We start from the raw sequence: 17,229 nt of genomic DNA, 5'->3' as shown, positions 1-17,229 counted from the left end.
ATGTTTGAGGAACAATTTGTTCATTTTGCTGATTCTCCCCTTAAATGGAATGCTGCTAAGTCACTTCAGTCGTGTCCGACTCTGTGCGACCCCATAGATGGCAGCCCACCAGGGTCCCCCATCCCTGGGATTCTCCAGGCAAGAATACTGGAGTGGGTTGCCATTTCCTTCTCCAGTGCATGAAAGTGAAAAGTGAAAGTGAAGTGAAGTCGCTCAGTCATGTCCTTCTCTTAGCAACCCCATGGACTGCAGCCTACCAGGCTCCTCCATCCATGAGATTTTCCAGGCAAGAGTACTGGAGTGGGGTGCCATTGCCTTCTCTGTTAAATGGAATGGTTTAGATTAACTATAATTTATCTTTCTGAATGCATACAAAATACCCAGAAAATATGGGCAGTTTTTTTTTTTCGCCTCAAATGGCTGATTTTATAGTTTACATTTAAAAGAGAGGAGGAGGAGAAACCAGGAGGAAGAAAAGGAGAAGAAGCAACTAGCGTCAAAAATGATTTGAAAGCATCAATCATGTGAATATTACCAGAATAATTTCTTCTTTTTCAACTAGTTATAGAGTGGCAATGACTCCAAATGAAAACTGCCAAAATGTTCAGACCTTATTAAATGTAAAAGCAACACTATGATATGATTTTAGCATGTTTTTAAGACAGGAATTTGGAGTGAACTTTTGGGTCATATCTGTTCCTATTTGATTGTACTGCTAGAATAAATGCTGAAACAATGCCTTTTTGTGACCCAATTGGTATTTCCTTATTACATACTCTAAAATGTGCATTCATTTTTAATATCTAGATGCCAGTGTTTGAAAGCATAATTTGTAAAATTGACTGTGTCTATGTCTACATTGTCACAGGAGAATGTTACCCTATTTATTTTCTAATAATTTGCTTCTACACTATACAGAATTAATGATTTGGGGCATAGTCTCTAAATGTGTGAAAAACTAACTACCCTACATATATAGAAATCACTTAGACTCTCTACAGTTGGAATTGGGAGAAGGTCAGTGCAGAAAAGTAGAAAATCATATATAGATCGGTTGCTTATGTGAGTTATTAATCTTGTTGACATATTTATATGAGCTTGCATAAAAATGCCTGGAGAGCATGCTGTTGACTTCAGTTGTTCATTAATATTGATCATATGCTGTCCCCGTTGTGTTAGGAGTTACTTAAAGATTACCTACAAAAGTATTACAGCATTACCGATTTTAAAACTCCCTGATGCCTCTTGTATCTTGAAAGTCCACTTACACTTTCACTGTTAAGAGTGATATTATCAAATATTGTTATCTAATCAGATCATTTCAACTTTTATGAATACTAATCAGAACTGAAGCTCATAACCAGCACTCTGCACACTTCTGTATACCTGTGATACAAAAAGAAGCAAATTTTTGAAGTAAGAAGGAATTGAGATCATACTTGTTTTTACAAGTTCTGAGTGGTTCAGTAAGACTCATTTGTTTTCAGAATTTGCTCTACTATTAAATTGTTTTCAAAATTATGTATCAGCTATAGATTAGTGCTAAAGTTATAAAAAAATGTATCAGGTGCCCTAAATATTCCAAAATTTTGACAGCAAAAATTAAAGATGTGGTAATATTACAAACATTTGTTAATATGATATCACAAAGAGAATTATAGAATTAATTTTTCAGAAACGATTACATAAAAATATTAATACTGAGCACAGTACATTGACAGTAAAAAATAGTCATTAAAATTACCTTATAAACTGGATAAGTAAATATTTTCTTGAGTTGTTAGCTTCCTCTTGTAGCAGCTGACAATAGTAACTCCACTTAAAACATGTATCACAAATAAGTAACAGAGTACACAGCACATAATAGATGCTTAATAAATGAATATTATGCTGAAATCATGAAAAATAAAGAAAAACACTTTTATGCTGAACAACGTTAGGGTCAGTTTCTTCTTCTCACAGTATGAGAGCAATGTAAATGCTATATGTGATGATCATTATTTATGTGTGTGAACACCTTAAAATGATACCTACTTACTTTCAGTATCAAAATAGAGAAGATTGTTAGATGGGGAGGAAATATAAAAACAGACAGAAGTTTCCTAGGATCTTTAGTTCTCATATGATTAGTCTGCTTATCATTTGGAGAAAGAAACCTGAAAACTCCTGAGACATTTTAATTGTCACTGATTAACATCAAACACAAATTTTTTTGGCTACATGAAAATTTGGTGAGTTGAAACCTTGGGCTACATTTATCATCTTTATGTACTAACTTATATTCTGATTATTTCATCTTGCTAATGCTTCAAGTGAAAGTCTTTATTTACACAGGATTGTTCAATTAGGAGACCAAAACTATTGATAGGATTGTATAATGTCACATATTTCTCAATTATATATTTGCTAAAGAATTAAGATATGTGTAATCATTGTACATTTAGGGATACAATAATATTATACCTGTGATACTCTAGAAGCTTATACCATATTAGATATATAAATTTAAAGAATTTGAACCTTAGAAAGTGTAGAAAAGTTAGACTATCTTAATTATCAATTGAAATGCCAAAAGATATTTATAGCTTATAAATCTTGTAAGCTTGAATGGGGTTAGGCAAAAGATATGGTGGTTATCACTCATTATCACCACACTCTTTTTATTAAAGATATATTGTAAACCTACTGTGTGCCAACCATGACTTACCACAGAGAATTAAGAGTCTAATTGGAGAACATGCCATGTAAGCAGTCATTTCAGCACTCTGTCATGAATTCTCCAAAAGAGTATGTGTGTGTGTGTGCGTGCACACACACACAGATGCTCAGTCACTCAGTCGTGTCCGACTCTGTGCAACCCCATGGACCATAGCCCACTGGGCTCTTCTGTCCGTGGGATTTTTCTGGCAAGAACACTGGAGTGGGTTGCCATTTCCTTCTCCAAAAGAGTATGTACAAGGCTTATAACATTAGTTTCACAGTACAGTCGTTAGGGACAAAATAGAAAATGGAAAGAAATCTATATGTTGGCCAGGGTCAGTTTCTTCACAGTGTAAGCAGCAGTATGCACATACCAAGTACATTACGAAATAGTAGTGGGGAAATCAGAGAAGGCAATGGCAACCTACTCCAGTGTTCTTGCCTGGAGAATCCCAGGGATGGCGGAACCTGGTAGGCTGCCGTCTATGGGGTCACACAGAGCTGGACACAACCAACGCAACTTAGCAGCAGCAGCAGCAACAGCAGTGGGGAAATACTCACGTTTGACAGCTTATTTCAAACACAGCTGAAGTGGAGTATTGTTAGCATGGCAGAGACTCTCTATATTCATGATATCTAATACACTCTGACCAATTTGCTGAAAATATTTTCATTTAGGAAGGTTTTGGAATCCTGTGTTATAGGACTGTCCTTAGTGAGTACTTGCTAAATTCTGGAAGCATCTATCAAGATTGACTGTATTCATCTACAGATCTGTAACTGGCCAGGAAGTGTAGTTTAATGGAAAGGACTTAGGTTTGTAGTCAGGCAGAATGTGTTAAAAAAAAGATCTTGGCTTTTGCAGTTAGACTCACGCTTAACCTCTCTGAGTAAGCCTTTTTTTTTTTTTTTTTTTGCCTATAGAAAAAAGCTATGTTCTTAACCAAGTATCGTAAAGAATACTATGTATTTCATGTTGCCTAGCATATAAAGCACTCTTAAAAGGTTAAATGCTTGCCACCTTTGCTTTATGTCATCTTTGTCATGTAAATGAAAATCACTGAATTTCTTGGAGTAGGAAAAATAACAGCAGCAAACAGCCTTTGTAACAAGTAATCTTTCTCTGAAACCAAGATGTCAGCTGAGGTCAATGATGTCTTTGCGGGTATAAATAAAATGAGCTCCAACTCTCTAACTCCTGTCTTTGGGGAATTCCAGAGGCTACACCAGGATTATTTGATAGACTTTGCCTGTGCCCCCAGGAAATATCTATAAAGTGTCTAAGACTAGATAGCTGTCAGCACGGTTTTCAGGTTCCTGTATCCACTGGATTCTTGAGTTCCTTGGGCATCGTGTGCTTCAACTCTTCTTCCCTTCTGCCAGGATGAGCCTGATGAATAGCACAGCCCTTTCCCTCTGACTTCCCCCAATTCCATACATAGGTCTGTGTGTCTAGCAGACTTGGATAGTCCCGCGAAGACAGGTCACATAGTAGCTTTACAAACAAAACTGAATTTTAGGCATCATGGTTTCCTACTAGCTACATTTCTTCCCATATTACAGCCTCATAGCATACTTCTATGAGCATACCCCCTTGCTCCTTGAAGTTGACTTTCTGTTCTGTTTGCAGGGTCTCTCCTCTGGGGTTACCCCCATTCATTCCTAAATCCTTCCTTTATAAGGCAGAGCTGCTGACTCCTCTTCAGCCAAGTTTTACTTTTCCAGAGATGTAGAAGGCTTGATTAAATGTAATCATCCCTTCCAGGCTCATATTTGCTGCTTGTTCTTCCAAGTAACTTCCATTGACCACTTCGCTTGTAATCATGTCTTTAACTGCTCCCAAGGACTGGCATTGTCCTTACTATTTCAGTTTGTTTTTTATCCCTCCCTCAGCTTTATAAGTAGAAAGAGCAAGTGTTAGTTGCACAGTCATGTCTGACTCTTTGCAACCCCATGGATTGTAGCCTACCAGGCTCCTCTGTCCATAGAATTCTTCAGGCAAGAATACTGGCGTGGGTAGCCATTACCTTCTCCAGGGTATCAGTAGAAGGAAACATGAAAAATATTTCTTTTCTTTCTGGTAGAAATCACATCGCTCTCTTGTTGGGCCAGAAATAGCTTTATCAATTTTGTTTTTAAAAAGGTTTTTCCTACTAGAGGGAATTCCTCAAACTCAGTTTTCCCCATATTAGTTGAGGTTTTTGTTTTTATTTTTGAGAAATCCTGAATTCTTATTAGGCTTGTTTCTTTATCTGCAAAATTTAAAGATTGGATTGGATGATCTCTAACACTCCTTATTTGTTTAAAATTATGTATTTCTTGGGCTTCCCTTGTGGTTCAGCTGATAAAGAATCCGCCTTCAATGCAGGAGACCTGGATTTGATCTCTGGGTTGGGAAGATCCCCTGGAGAAGGCAAAGGCTACCCTCTCCAGTATTCTGTCCTGGAGAATTCCATGGACTGAATAGTCCATGGGATCGCAAAGAGTCAGACATGACTGAGTGACTTTCACTTTCACAAATATTCTTATGTTATAATTTTTTTTTTTTTTTAGCAATTACATGCATGGCTATCAGTTATGAGTTATTTAAAAACCTGTCATGTATTTTTGTATTTTGCGTGAGTGAACTGATGAGTCAAAGCTCTAATATCACCTTTATTTCATTCTCCCTTCCCCATTTGGCTGATTCTGTAAAGAATGTAGGTTTTAGGGTCACAGATTCTTGGCTTGAGACTGAATGCTTCATTTGTAATGTTCATTTGAGAAATATTATCTAAAATTTCTGACCTACGGTTTGTTTTTTTTTTTAAATAAGGTAAACAAGAATAATACAGACAATGACCTCTTCTAGTTGCTGGGAGGAATAAATGAGATTATTTATCTGAGAGTAATTTGTAACTTGTCTGGCATTGTTAATGTTAATTAATTTGAGAGGAGGGAAGAATTAGAAAGTGAGAAAGAAGAGGGGGAAAGGGTTCTGTAGCATGGTTTACATCTCTTGGTGATGGGAGAAAATGGTCCCTGGTGTTGCACCTTCTTCCTGTCTCAATCATTGACAACATACTATCTCAAGGGCAGGTGTTAGTTGGTTTAGTTGACCAGTACTGCAAGACACAAAACTGCCTACTTGAATAACTGTTTTGTTTTTAACTGGTACGGAGATATCTGAAGAAAATTATGGACCCATTGTTTTCTTTGCACTTTTTGAAAGTCAGTGGTACTAAGATCTTGACAGCACAGTTGTCATTTTGTTGCCTATTCCATGCATATCTTTATTAGATTATATAATTATTGACTGTCATGGAATGTTAAACTGTACTAAGAGCTGCTGGAGGAGGTAATAGAATTATAAAATATTCCAGAATAGCATTGCCCAAACTCTTAAGGGCTGCCTGTTGTTAACTTTGTCATGATGGTGAATTTCCTTTTCTGTCATTAAGACGTTAAAGGGTTTTGACCCACACTTGAGTAGTGTGCCACCTCATGCGAAGAGTTGACTCACTGGAAAAGACTCTGATGCTGGGAGGGATTGGGGGCAGGAGGAGAAGGGGATGACAGAGGATGAGATGGCTGGATGGCATCACGGACTCGATGGACGTGAGTCTGAGTGAACTCCGGGAGTTGGTGATGGACAGGGAGGCCTGGCGTGCTGCGATTCATGGGGTCGCAAAGAGGCGGACACGACCGAGTGACTGAACTGAACTGAACTGAGTAGCGTTCACTGCTGTGCTCTTTTATAGCCTTACCTGATGGAGCCCCCACCCAGTTGGCTCGTTCTCACCATTCTCCTGCCAACACTGTTGCCTTCTCTCTAGTCTCTGCCGAAACCACTGGCTTCTCTTCTTCTCCTATGCCCTCCGTGACTCCAGAATTCATCTCTGTATACAGAGTCAGACACTTGGTTTAATAACACTTGCTTTGTTTTTCTAGTGTGTACATCTTAACTGTCTTTTCAGTGATTTTTGTTTCATATAAATATGTTCTATCTTTCCAATTTAAAAAAAGGCGGGGCGGGGGGGCGGCTCAAAATTAGGCAATGCTATATAGTTTGCTTGATCTCTCTTCATCTCCCAGGGAGAGCTTTTTCTTCCTTCAACTTGTCTCTTCTTCACAACATCCAGTGTGGATTCTGCCGTGAGTCATTCAGCATCCTCCAAGAAACCAGCTATTAAACAGAATTAGAGAGGCAAAGGTTTATTAGGGGGAATAGCTGTGATGGACACGAGAGAGAAAGCACAAGAGTAGATAGGATGAGCCTTCAGACTGACACAAGCCTGTAGGCTCTGAAGTAAGGAAAGGACAGAAGGATTATTGCAAAGAAAACAATATTCTTAGATGCTATGCCAGTTGAAAAAGAATCACAGCCATACCAAAGGATCCCCACAGGCAAGAAGGTGCAGTAGAGTAGTCCCAGGTTCAGGCAGAACTGATGCAGCTGTATACTCCCAGAGGTGGAGCACCACACTTCTGTTGACTCTCAACAGAGGTACCAGTTGAGGTATTGGTACCTCAATAGAGGTACCAGGTACCAGTCATTCTGGTGAAGTTACTTTTTCAAGGCTCAGAAATAACTCTCTGTCTCTTCTCTATCATTGCAAGTTTCAGTGAGCTATAGGAAGTATCCTATACATTGGCAAAAATTGGAGTTCTCTTGAAGTATGCCCCACCACAAACTCACAAATAGTCAATAAAAGTATTGCAACCAACCATCCACTTCACTTGGCCAGTGTGGTTACAATGACTTTAAAGTTTATGCTACTTTCACCAGCAGGGTACAAGAAGTCTTGCATGTTCTTAACTCTAGAAATTGCCATTCAGTATTGCATTTTAAACATGCAGAGGAGATTTTCAAATCTGGAACCTTAGTAACAATGTTTTACTTAGTGCTGATACTTTTTGCATGTTTGATATGTGTCTGTTCCGGGTATTTTATATGTATGGATTCTTTTCATCTCTGTCATTGCCTTTTGAGGTAGATTGTATTATTATAGTCTTGACATTTCACAGAAGATGATACTGAGGTATAGAGAGGTTAATTAAATCATCCAAGACCACATGGCTAGAAAGTGGTGAAACCAGTATTCAAGCCCAGGCCGTTGGTCTCCAGAGCCCTCACAGCTTCTGCATTTCCTGTAGCACTAATATCCAGAACACTTTTCTCCGTAAAATTGTTAATTGCAAAGTGTTGACCTCGTGTCTACTTTAAAGCGTATGTATCATGCAGCAATATTGCCTTCTGTCTTTCAGGCCCCTGCACTCCTAATCCATGCCATAACGGAGGAACCTGCGAAATAAGCGAAGCGTACCGAGGAGACACATTCATAGGCTACGTTTGTAAATGTCCCCGAGGATTTAATGGGATTCACTGTCAGCACAGTAAGTCATCCACGGTCTTTGTGCTTTTATTATCATTGATTGCAAAGTATGCGGGTCATTATCATTCTTGTTTGGAGTAGAATGATAGAATCTTTGAGCCTGCTTCTCTCCCACTGGATACACCATATCCCAGGCCCAGGCCGAGGACTTATCCCTAGTCTGTGTTTCTATTCTCCCAAGGGTGTGGGAAGCTAGCAGTCTTCTATCAACCCTTTTCACTGTCGTTCGGCCATACTTGCAAAATGCTGCTTTTATATCGATCTCATATCTATGTCTTTCTTTCACATGTGTCCTAAAGCTACATTCTTCAAGCTTCCCAGACATTTTTCTGTTTGGCTTCAGAGATGATACCTAAAAGAGAAGACTGCCCACTCTGTCTTTTCTATAAGCTAGTTTTCTCCATCTCACATGTTAGCATTTTTAGTGTGAAAATCTTTGAAAGTTCCAAAAGGGTGTTATCTGCACTTCTCTGTTTTATTCTTGTTCTTGTTTATCCTGAAGTTAAACAAAATTTGTCCATTTGTGATGATTTCTTCTTAGAAGTATGACTCAGCATTATTGTCCTTCTAAGTATTTCTAACAGTAAGAATATGCCTTTGTATACTCTCACCCTCTTTGTCTTAGAACCCTGTTGCATAGGAAAAAAAAAATAGTTCAGATGTTGTGCCCTTAGGTGCAAACCCTGCCTCTAGACACTGGGCAATATCCCATTATGAAAACTTTGTTCTCATTTCAAGGGGGAATTCCACTGTAGTGTGTGTGCTCCATGCAGGCAGCCCTTAATTGAGAGGCTCAGGTAGGTTGGCCAGACTGAGGAAACTCTGGATACTGCTCTGACACTATGTCACAAATCTTTGGAAATAAGTACGATTAGTAATATCCTCTTTAGGTGATCAGGGGAATGTCAAGGCAGTCAAGATTCTGAGCTCAAATCCCTGTCTTTCCAGAAATGTTTTGTGATATTCATGTATAAAGGCTGAGCAGAGATTCTATAACAAGGAAAAATCAGCCATGGTGACTTTGTTTGTTTTTTGTTTTTGTTTTTTTTTTAGTATTAAGTTTTTTATTTTTTTAATTTTAAAATCTTTAATTCTTACATGTGTTCCCAAACATGAACCCCCCTCCCACCTCCCTCCCCATAACATCTCTGTGGGTCATCCCCATGCACCAGCCCCAAGCATGCTGTATCCTGCGTCAGACATAAACTAGCGATTCAATTCTTACATGATAGTATACATGATAGAATGCCATTCTCCCATATCATCCCACCCTCTCCCTCTCCCTCTGAGTCCAAAAGTCCGTTATACACAGCTGCGTCTTTTTTTCCTGTCTTGCATACGGGGTCGTCATTGCCATCTTTCTAAATTCCATATATATGTGTTAGTATACTGTATTGGTGTTTTTCTTTCTGGCTTACTTCACTCTGCATAATTGGCTCCAGTTTCATCCATCTCATCAGAACTGATTCAAATGAATTCTTTTTAACAGCTGAGTAATACTCCATTGTGTATATGTACCACAGCTTTCTTATCCATTCATCTGCTGATGGACATCCAGGTTGTCTCCATGTCCCGGCTATTATAAACAGTGCTGCGATGAACATTGGGGTACATGTGTCTCTTTCAGTTCTGGTTTCCTCGGTGTGTATGCCCAGCAGTGGGACTGCTGGGTCATAAGGCAGTTCTATTTGCAATTTTTTAAGGAATCTCCACACTGTTCTCCACAGTGGCTGTACTAGTTTGCATTCCCACCAACAGTGTAAGAGGGTTCCCTTTTCTCCACACCCTCTCCAGCATTTATTGCTTGCAGATTTTTGGATCACAGCCATTCTGACTGGTGTGAAGTGGTACCTCATTGTGGTTTTGATTTGCATTTCTCTGATAATGAGTGATGTTGAGCATCTTTTCATGTGTTTGTTAGCCATCCGTATGTCTTCTTTGGAGAAATGTCTATTTAGTTCCTTGGCCCATTTTTTGATTGGGTCATTTATTTTTCTGGAATTGAGCTGCATAAGTTGCTTGTATATTTTTGAGATTAGTTGTTTGTCAGTTGCTTCATTTGCTATTATTTTCTCCCATTCAGAAGGCTGTCTTTTCACCTTGCTGATATTTTCCTTTGTTGTGCAGAAGCTTTTAATTTTAATTAGATCCCATTTGTTTATTTTTGCTTTTATTTCCAGAATTCTGGGAGGTGGATCATAGAGGATCCTGCTGTGATTTATGTCTGAGAGTGTTTTGCCTATGTTCTCCTCTAGGAGTTTTATAGTTTCTGGTCTTACATTTAGATCTTTAATCCATTTTGAGTTTATTTTTGTGTGCGGTGTTAGAAAGTGATCTAGTTTCATTCTTTTACAAGTGGTTGACCAGTTTTCCCAGCACCACTTGTTAAAGAGATTGTCTTTACTCCATTGTATATTCTTGCCTCCTTTGTCAAAGATAAGGTGTCCATATGTGTGTGGATTTATCTCTGGGCTTTCTATTTTGTTCCATTGATCTATATGTCTGTCTTTGTGCCAGTACCGTACTGTTTTGATGACTGTGGCTTTGTAGTAGAGCCTGAAGTCAGGCAAGTTGATTCCTCCAGTTCCATTCTTCTTTCTCAAGATTGCTTTGGCAATTCGAGGTTTTTTGTATTTCCATACAAATCTTCAAATTATTTGTTCTAGTTCTGTGAAAAATATGGCTGGTAGCTTGATAGGGAGTGCATTGAATTTGTAAATTGCTTTGGGTAGTATACTCATTTTCACTATATTGATTCTTCTGATCCATGAACATGGTTTATTTCTCCATCTATTAGTGTCCTCTTTGATTTCTTTCATCAGTGTTTTATAGTTTTCTATATATAGGTCTTTAGTTTCTTTGGGTAGATATATTCCTAAGTATTTTATTCTTTTCGTTGCAATGGTGAATGGAATTGTTTCCTTAATTTCTTTTTCTACTTTCTCATTATTGGTGTATAGGAATGCAAGGGATTTCTGTGTGTTGATTTTATATCCTGCAACTTTACTATATTCATTGATGAGCTCTAGTAATTTTCTGGTGGAGTCTTTAGGGTTTTCCATGTAGAGGATCATGTCATCTGCAAACAGTGAGAGTTCTACTTCTTCTTTTCCAATTTGGATTCCTTTTATTTCTTTTTCTGCTCTGATTGCTGTGGCCAAAACTTCCAGAACTATGTTGAATAGTAGCGGTGAAAGTGGACACCCTTGTCTTGTTCCTGACTTTAGGGGAAATGCTTTCAATTTTTCACCATTGAGGATAATGTTTGCTGTGGGTTTGTCATATATAGCTTTTATTATGTTGAGGTATGTTCCTTCTATTCCTGCTTTCTGGAGAGTTTTTATCATAAATGGATGTTGAATTTTGTCAAAGGCCTTCTCTGCATCTATTGAGATAATCATATGGTTTTTATTTTTCAATTTGTTAATGTGGTGAATTACATTGATTGATTTGCGGATATTGAAGAATCCTTGCATCCCTGGGATAAAGCCCACTTGGTCATGGTGTATGATCTTTTTAATGTGTTGTTGGATTCTGATTGCTAGAATTTTGTTGAGGATTTTTGCATCTATGTTCATCAGTGATATTGGCCTGTAGTTTTCTTTTTTTGTGACATCTTTGTCAGGTTTTGTTATTAGGGTGATGGTGGCCTCATAGAATGAGTTTGGAAGTTTACCTTCCTCTGCAATTTTCTGGAAGAGTTTGAGTAGGATAGGTGTTAGCTCTTCTCGAAATTTTTGGTAGAATTCAGCTGTGAAGCCGTCTGGACCTGGGCTTTTGTTTCCTGGAAGATTTCTGATTACAGTTTCAATTTCCGTGCTTGTGATGGGTCTGTTTAGATTTTCTATTTCTTCCTGGTTCAGTTTTGGAAAATTGTACTTTTCTAAGAATTTGTCCATTTCTTCCACGTTGTCCATTTTATTGGCATACAACTGCTGATAGTAGTCTCTTATGATCCTTTGTATTTCTGTGTTGTCTGTTGTGATCTCTCCATTTTCATTTCTAATTTTATTGATTTGATTTTTCTCTCTTTGCTTCTTGATGAGTCTGGCTAGTGGTTTGTCAATTTTATTTATCCTTTCAAAGAACCACCTTTTGGCTTTGTTGATTTTTGCTATGGTCTCTTTTGTTTCTTTTGCATTTATTTCTGCCCTAATTTTTAAGATTTCTTTCCTTCTACTAACTCTGGGGTTCTCCAATTCTTCCTTTTCTAGTTGCTTTAGTTGTAGAGTTAGGTTATTTATTTGACTTTTTTCTTGTTTCTTGAGGTATGCCTGTATTGCTATGAACTTTCCTCTTAGCACTGCTTTTATAGTGTCCCACAGGTTTTGGGTTGTTGTGTTTTCATTTTCATTAGTTTCTATGCATATTTTGATTTCTTTTTTGATTTTTTCTGTGATTTGTTGGTTATTCAGAAGTGTGTTGTTCAACCTCCATATGTTGGTATTTTTAGTAGTTTTTCTCCTGTAATTGAGATCTAATCTTAATGCATTATGGTCAGAAAAGATGCTTGGAATGATTTCGATTTTTTTGAATTTATCAAGTTTAGATTTATGGCCCAGGATGTGATCTATCCTGGAGAAGGTTCCATGAGCACTTGAAAAAAAGGTGAAATTCATTGTTTTGGGGTGAAATGTCCTATAGATATCAATGAGGTCTAATTGATCTAATGTATCATTTAAAGTTTGCGTTTCTTTGTTAATTTTCTGTTTAGTTGATCTGTCCATAGGTGTGAGTGGGGTATTAAAGTCTCCCACTATTATTGTGTTATTGTTGATTTCCCCTTTCATACTTGTTAGCATTTGTCTTACATATTGCGGTGCTCCTATGTTGGGTGCATATATATTTATAATTGTTATATCTTCTTCTTGGATTGATCCTTTGATCATTATGTAGTGGCCTTCTTTGTCTCTTTTCACAGCCTTTGTTTTAAAGTCTATTTTATCGGATATGAGTATTGCCACTCCTGCTTTCTTTTGGTCTCTATTTGCGTGGTATATCTTTTTCCAGCCCTTCACTTTCAGTCTGTATGTGTCCCTTGTTTTGAGGTGGGTCTCTTGTAAGCAGCATATAGAGGGGTCTTGTTTTTGTATTCATTCGGCCAGTCATTGCCTTTCGGTTGGGGCGTTCAACCCATTTACGTTTAAGGTAATTATTGACAAGTATGATCCCGTTATCATTTAGTTTATTGTTTTGGGTTCGGGTTTATACACCCTTTTCGTGTTTCCTGTCTAGAGAATATCCTTTAGAATTTGTTGGAGAGCTGGTTTGGTGGTGCTGAATTCTCTCAGCTTTTGCTTGTCTGTAAAGCTTTTGATTTCTCCTTCGTATTTGAATGAGATCCTTGCTGGGTACAGTAATCTGGGATGTAGGTTATTGTCTTTCATCACTTTAAGTATGTCTTGCCATTCCCTCCTCGCCTGAAGAGTTTCTATTGAAAGATCAGCTGTTATCCTTATGGGAATCCCCTTGTGTGTTATTTGTTGTTTTTCCCTTGCTGCTTTTAATATTTGTTCTTTGTGTTTGATCTTTGTTAATTTGATTAATATGTGTCTTGGGGTGTTTCGCCTTGGGTTTATCCTATTTGGAACTCTCTGTGTTTCTTGGACTTGGGTGATTATTTCCTTCCCCATTTTAGGGAAGTTTTCAACTATTATCTCCTCAAGGATTTTCTCACGATCTTTCTTTTTGTCTTCTTCTTCTGGGACTCCTATAATTCGAATGTTGGAGCGTTTCATATTGTCCTGGAGGTCTCTGAGATTGTCCTCGTTTCTTTTAATTCGTTTTTCTTGTTTCCTCTCTGATTCATTTATTTCTACCATTCTATCTTCTATTTCACTAATCCTATCTTCTGCCTCCGTTATTCTACTATTTGTTGCCTCCAGAGTGTTTCTGATCTCATTTATTGCGTTATTCATTATATTTTGACTCTTTTTTATTTCTTCTAGGTCCTTGTTAAACCTTTCTTACATCTTCTCAATCCTTGTCTCTAGACTATTTATCTGTGATTCTATTTTGAATTCAAGATTTTGGATCATTTTCACTATCAATATTTGGAATTCCTTCTCAGGTAGATTCCCTACTTCATCCTCTTTTGTTTGGTTTGGTGGGCAACTCTCCTGTTCCTTTACCTGCTGAGTATTCCTCTGTCTCTTCATCTTGGTTACATTGCTGCGTTTGGGGTGGCCTTTTTATATTCTGGTAGTTTGTGGAGTTCTCTTTATTATGGAGCTTCCTCACTGTGGGTGGGGTTCTATCAGTGGCTTGTCAAGGTTTCCTGGTTAGGGAGGCTTGTGTTGGAGTTCTGGTGGGTGGAGCAGGGTTTCTTCTCTCTGAAGTACAGTGGAGTGACCAGTAATGAGTTATGAGACATCAAGGGTTTTGGAATAATTTTGCGCTGCCTGTATATTGAAGCTCAGGGGAGTGTTCCTGTGTTGCTGGAGAATTTGAGTGGTATGTCTTGTTTTGGAACTTGTTGGCCCTTGGGTGGAGCTTGGTTTCAGTGTAGGTATGAAGGCGTTTGATGAGCTCCTATTGCTTAATGTTCCCTGAATTCAAGAGTTCTCTAATGTTTTCAGGCTTTGGATTTAAGCCTCCTGCTTCTGGTCTTCAGTTTTATTTTTACAGTAGCCTCTAGACTTCTCCATCTATACAGCACCGATGATAAACATCTAGGTTAAAGATGAAAAGTTTCTCCACATTGAGGGACACTCAGAGAGGTTCACTGAGTTACAAGGAGAAGAGAAGATGGAGGGGGTAGTTAGAGGTAACTGGAATGAGATGCGGTGAGATCAAAAGAGGAGAGAGCAAGCTAGCCAGTAGTCACTTCCTTATGTGTGCTCTATAGTCTGGAATGCTCAGAGGTATTTACGGAGTTATACTTGGAAGAGGAGAGGGAGGAAGTAGACAGAGGTGACCAGGAGGATAAGAGAGAGGAATGAGAAGGAGAAAGACAAATCCTGCCAGTAACCAGTTCCTTAGGTGTTCTCCACCGTCTGGAACACACAGAGATTCACAGAGTTGGATAGAGAAGAGATGGGGGAGAAAAGAGACAGAGGCCACCTGGTGGAGAAAAAGGAGAGTCCAAAGGAGGAGAGAGTGGTCAAGCCAGTAATCTAGCTCTCAGGTAAACTTGGGCAGTGAAGTTTGGGTTTTTAAATGTACAAAATTGACAACAGAAACCTAAGAGCAAAGATTAAAAATCTAGAGTAGAGGTTGGATTTTAAAAAATACAATATTAAAGAAAAGAAGCAGAAGGAAAAAGGAAGAAAGAAAAAAAACAAGAATTATTAAAAAACAAACAAACAAAAAACAAAACAAACAAAAAAAAAAACCACAAAAAACCACCAACAACCATCCAAAGGCTATATATGGTGTTTGCCTTAAAAAAAAAAAAAAAAAAAAGTCTTTTTTTTTTTTTAAATAGTAATAGTAGGTTATAGAAATAAAATTTAGAGGAGAAATAGAAGACTTAACAATTAAAAAAAAAGTTAGAAAAAAAAAGAAGAAGAAAAAAAAAGAATGATTTTAAAATTATTAAAAATATATCTGGCCCTTCTCTGATGTTTTGGGCCGTGTGGGATCACTTCCAAGGTGGTTCCCTCTGTTTAACTTCTTCTGTTTGCTGGTTTTTTAGGCTCACTAGTTCAGTCGCGCTGTGGGGAGGGGGGATGCTGCAAACAAATAGCACTGTCGTGTGCACAGTGTCTCAGCCCCGCCTGACCTGTCCCTTCTCGCGGCGTACAAACCGCTCCAGCTCTACGATGCTCAGCCAGGAACCGTCTGGGGCCGGCCCTCGGCTGCGTGCACTTCCCCGGTCCAAGCCGCTCAGGTTCAGCGCTCAGGCCGCCCTCAGAGGCACAGATTCGGCTGGGACTGCGCTTTGTGCCCTTCCCGGGTCTGAGTAGCTCAGGAGTTTGGCGAGCGCGATCGCCGCGGCGTGTCACCTTTTCTGCCGCTGCTGCTCAGCTTTCTGGGTGGACCGCTGGCGTCCCCTGTGAGGCAGATTGTGAGTGTCCAGCACCCCCAGAAGTCTTAGCAAAGAGGCCTGCTTGCAGTTAGGTAAGTAAAGTCTCTCCGGGTCTGCAATTGCCCCTTTCCAGTCCTTACGGCTCTGGCTGCCTGTCCCCGGCGGGGGATGGTCTGCAGCCTGCTTTTTCCGTTCCGTCCTTTGTTCTGTGCTCAGTCCTGGTGGTGTCTTATGTTCGAGCTTTTCGTGCAGTAGCTATCCCACAGTCTGGCTTGCTAGCGCAAGTTAGATCGTTCTGGTTGCGCGTGGGGCGTTCCTGCCCGATTCTTACAAAGCACTGCAGCCCCGCCTCCCGCGCGTCCCTGCCCTGCCCCCACTTCCCAGTGGCGGATGCAGGCGTCTGTGCTGCTTTTCCGCTGGGGGAGTTACTGTTGGGCTTGTAATCTCTTGGTTTTAATTATTTCTTTATTTTTCCTTCCTGTTATGTTGCCCTCTGTGTTTCCAAGACTCGCCACAGACTCGGCAGGGAGAGTGTTTCCTGGTGTTTGGAAACCTCTCTTCTTAAAATTCCCTTCCCGGGACGGGCTTCCCTTCCCGGGACGGGCTTCCCTTCCTGGGACGGAGCTCCCTCCCCACCTCCTTTGTCTCCTTTTTCATCTTTTATATTTTTTCCTACCTGTTTTTGAAGACAATGGTCTGCTTTTCTGGTTGCCTGATGACTTCTGCCAGCCTACAGAAGTTGTTTTGTGGAGTTTTCTCGGCGTTGAAATGTTCTTTTGAGGAATTTGTGAGGGAGAAAGTGGTCTTCCCATCCTATTCCTCCGCCATCTTTATCCCGTCCTCCCATGGTGACTTTGAACTCAGCCTGAGAAAAATCACGAGCTTCTCATTCCTTGTTGGTGATTGAACCCAGTTACAAGCAGTGTACGTATTACAATAGGCTGTATTATAACAGGCCTGTACAGAAATTCCACACGTTCCTGGCCATTGCAGGTCTCCAGAGAAGTACACAATGTTCTCAAAGTCTCAGAGCCAGGGTGCACTCTATAATTTTTTGCTGGTGGTTGAAAGTCTGGCTCTGACTGACAGACTCAGTTTTTCCTTACTCATTCCTCACACCATGGTCTTAATCATCACTGTAGTGTTCATGGCCCATGTATTCACTGCCCACTCCAGGCCACTTGC

General features: G+C 39.3%; 1 protein-coding gene across 1 annotated transcript in view; it reads left to right on the top strand.

Moving 5' to 3' along the window:
* The window catches only part of EDIL3 (EGF like repeats and discoidin domains 3), a 481,313-nt gene that overhangs the window by 201,759 nt on the left and 262,325 nt on the right, over positions 1-17,229 (top strand). Inside the window, exon 4 of the mRNA XM_052643446.1 lies at positions 7,948-8,076. Within this exon, the coding sequence (XP_052499406.1) occupies positions 7,948-8,076 (129 nt within the window). The remainder of the gene's footprint in view (positions 1-7,947; positions 8,077-17,229) is intronic.

Source organism: Budorcas taxicolor, chromosome 7, assembly GCF_023091745.1.
Source record: "Budorcas taxicolor isolate Tak-1 chromosome 7, Takin1.1, whole genome shotgun sequence".
In the NCBI taxonomy this organism is placed as follows: Eukaryota; Metazoa; Chordata; class Mammalia; order Artiodactyla; family Bovidae; genus Budorcas; species Budorcas taxicolor.
The sequence above is the reverse complement of the archived record's forward strand: the minus strand, read 5'-3'. Positions and strand labels throughout refer to the sequence as shown.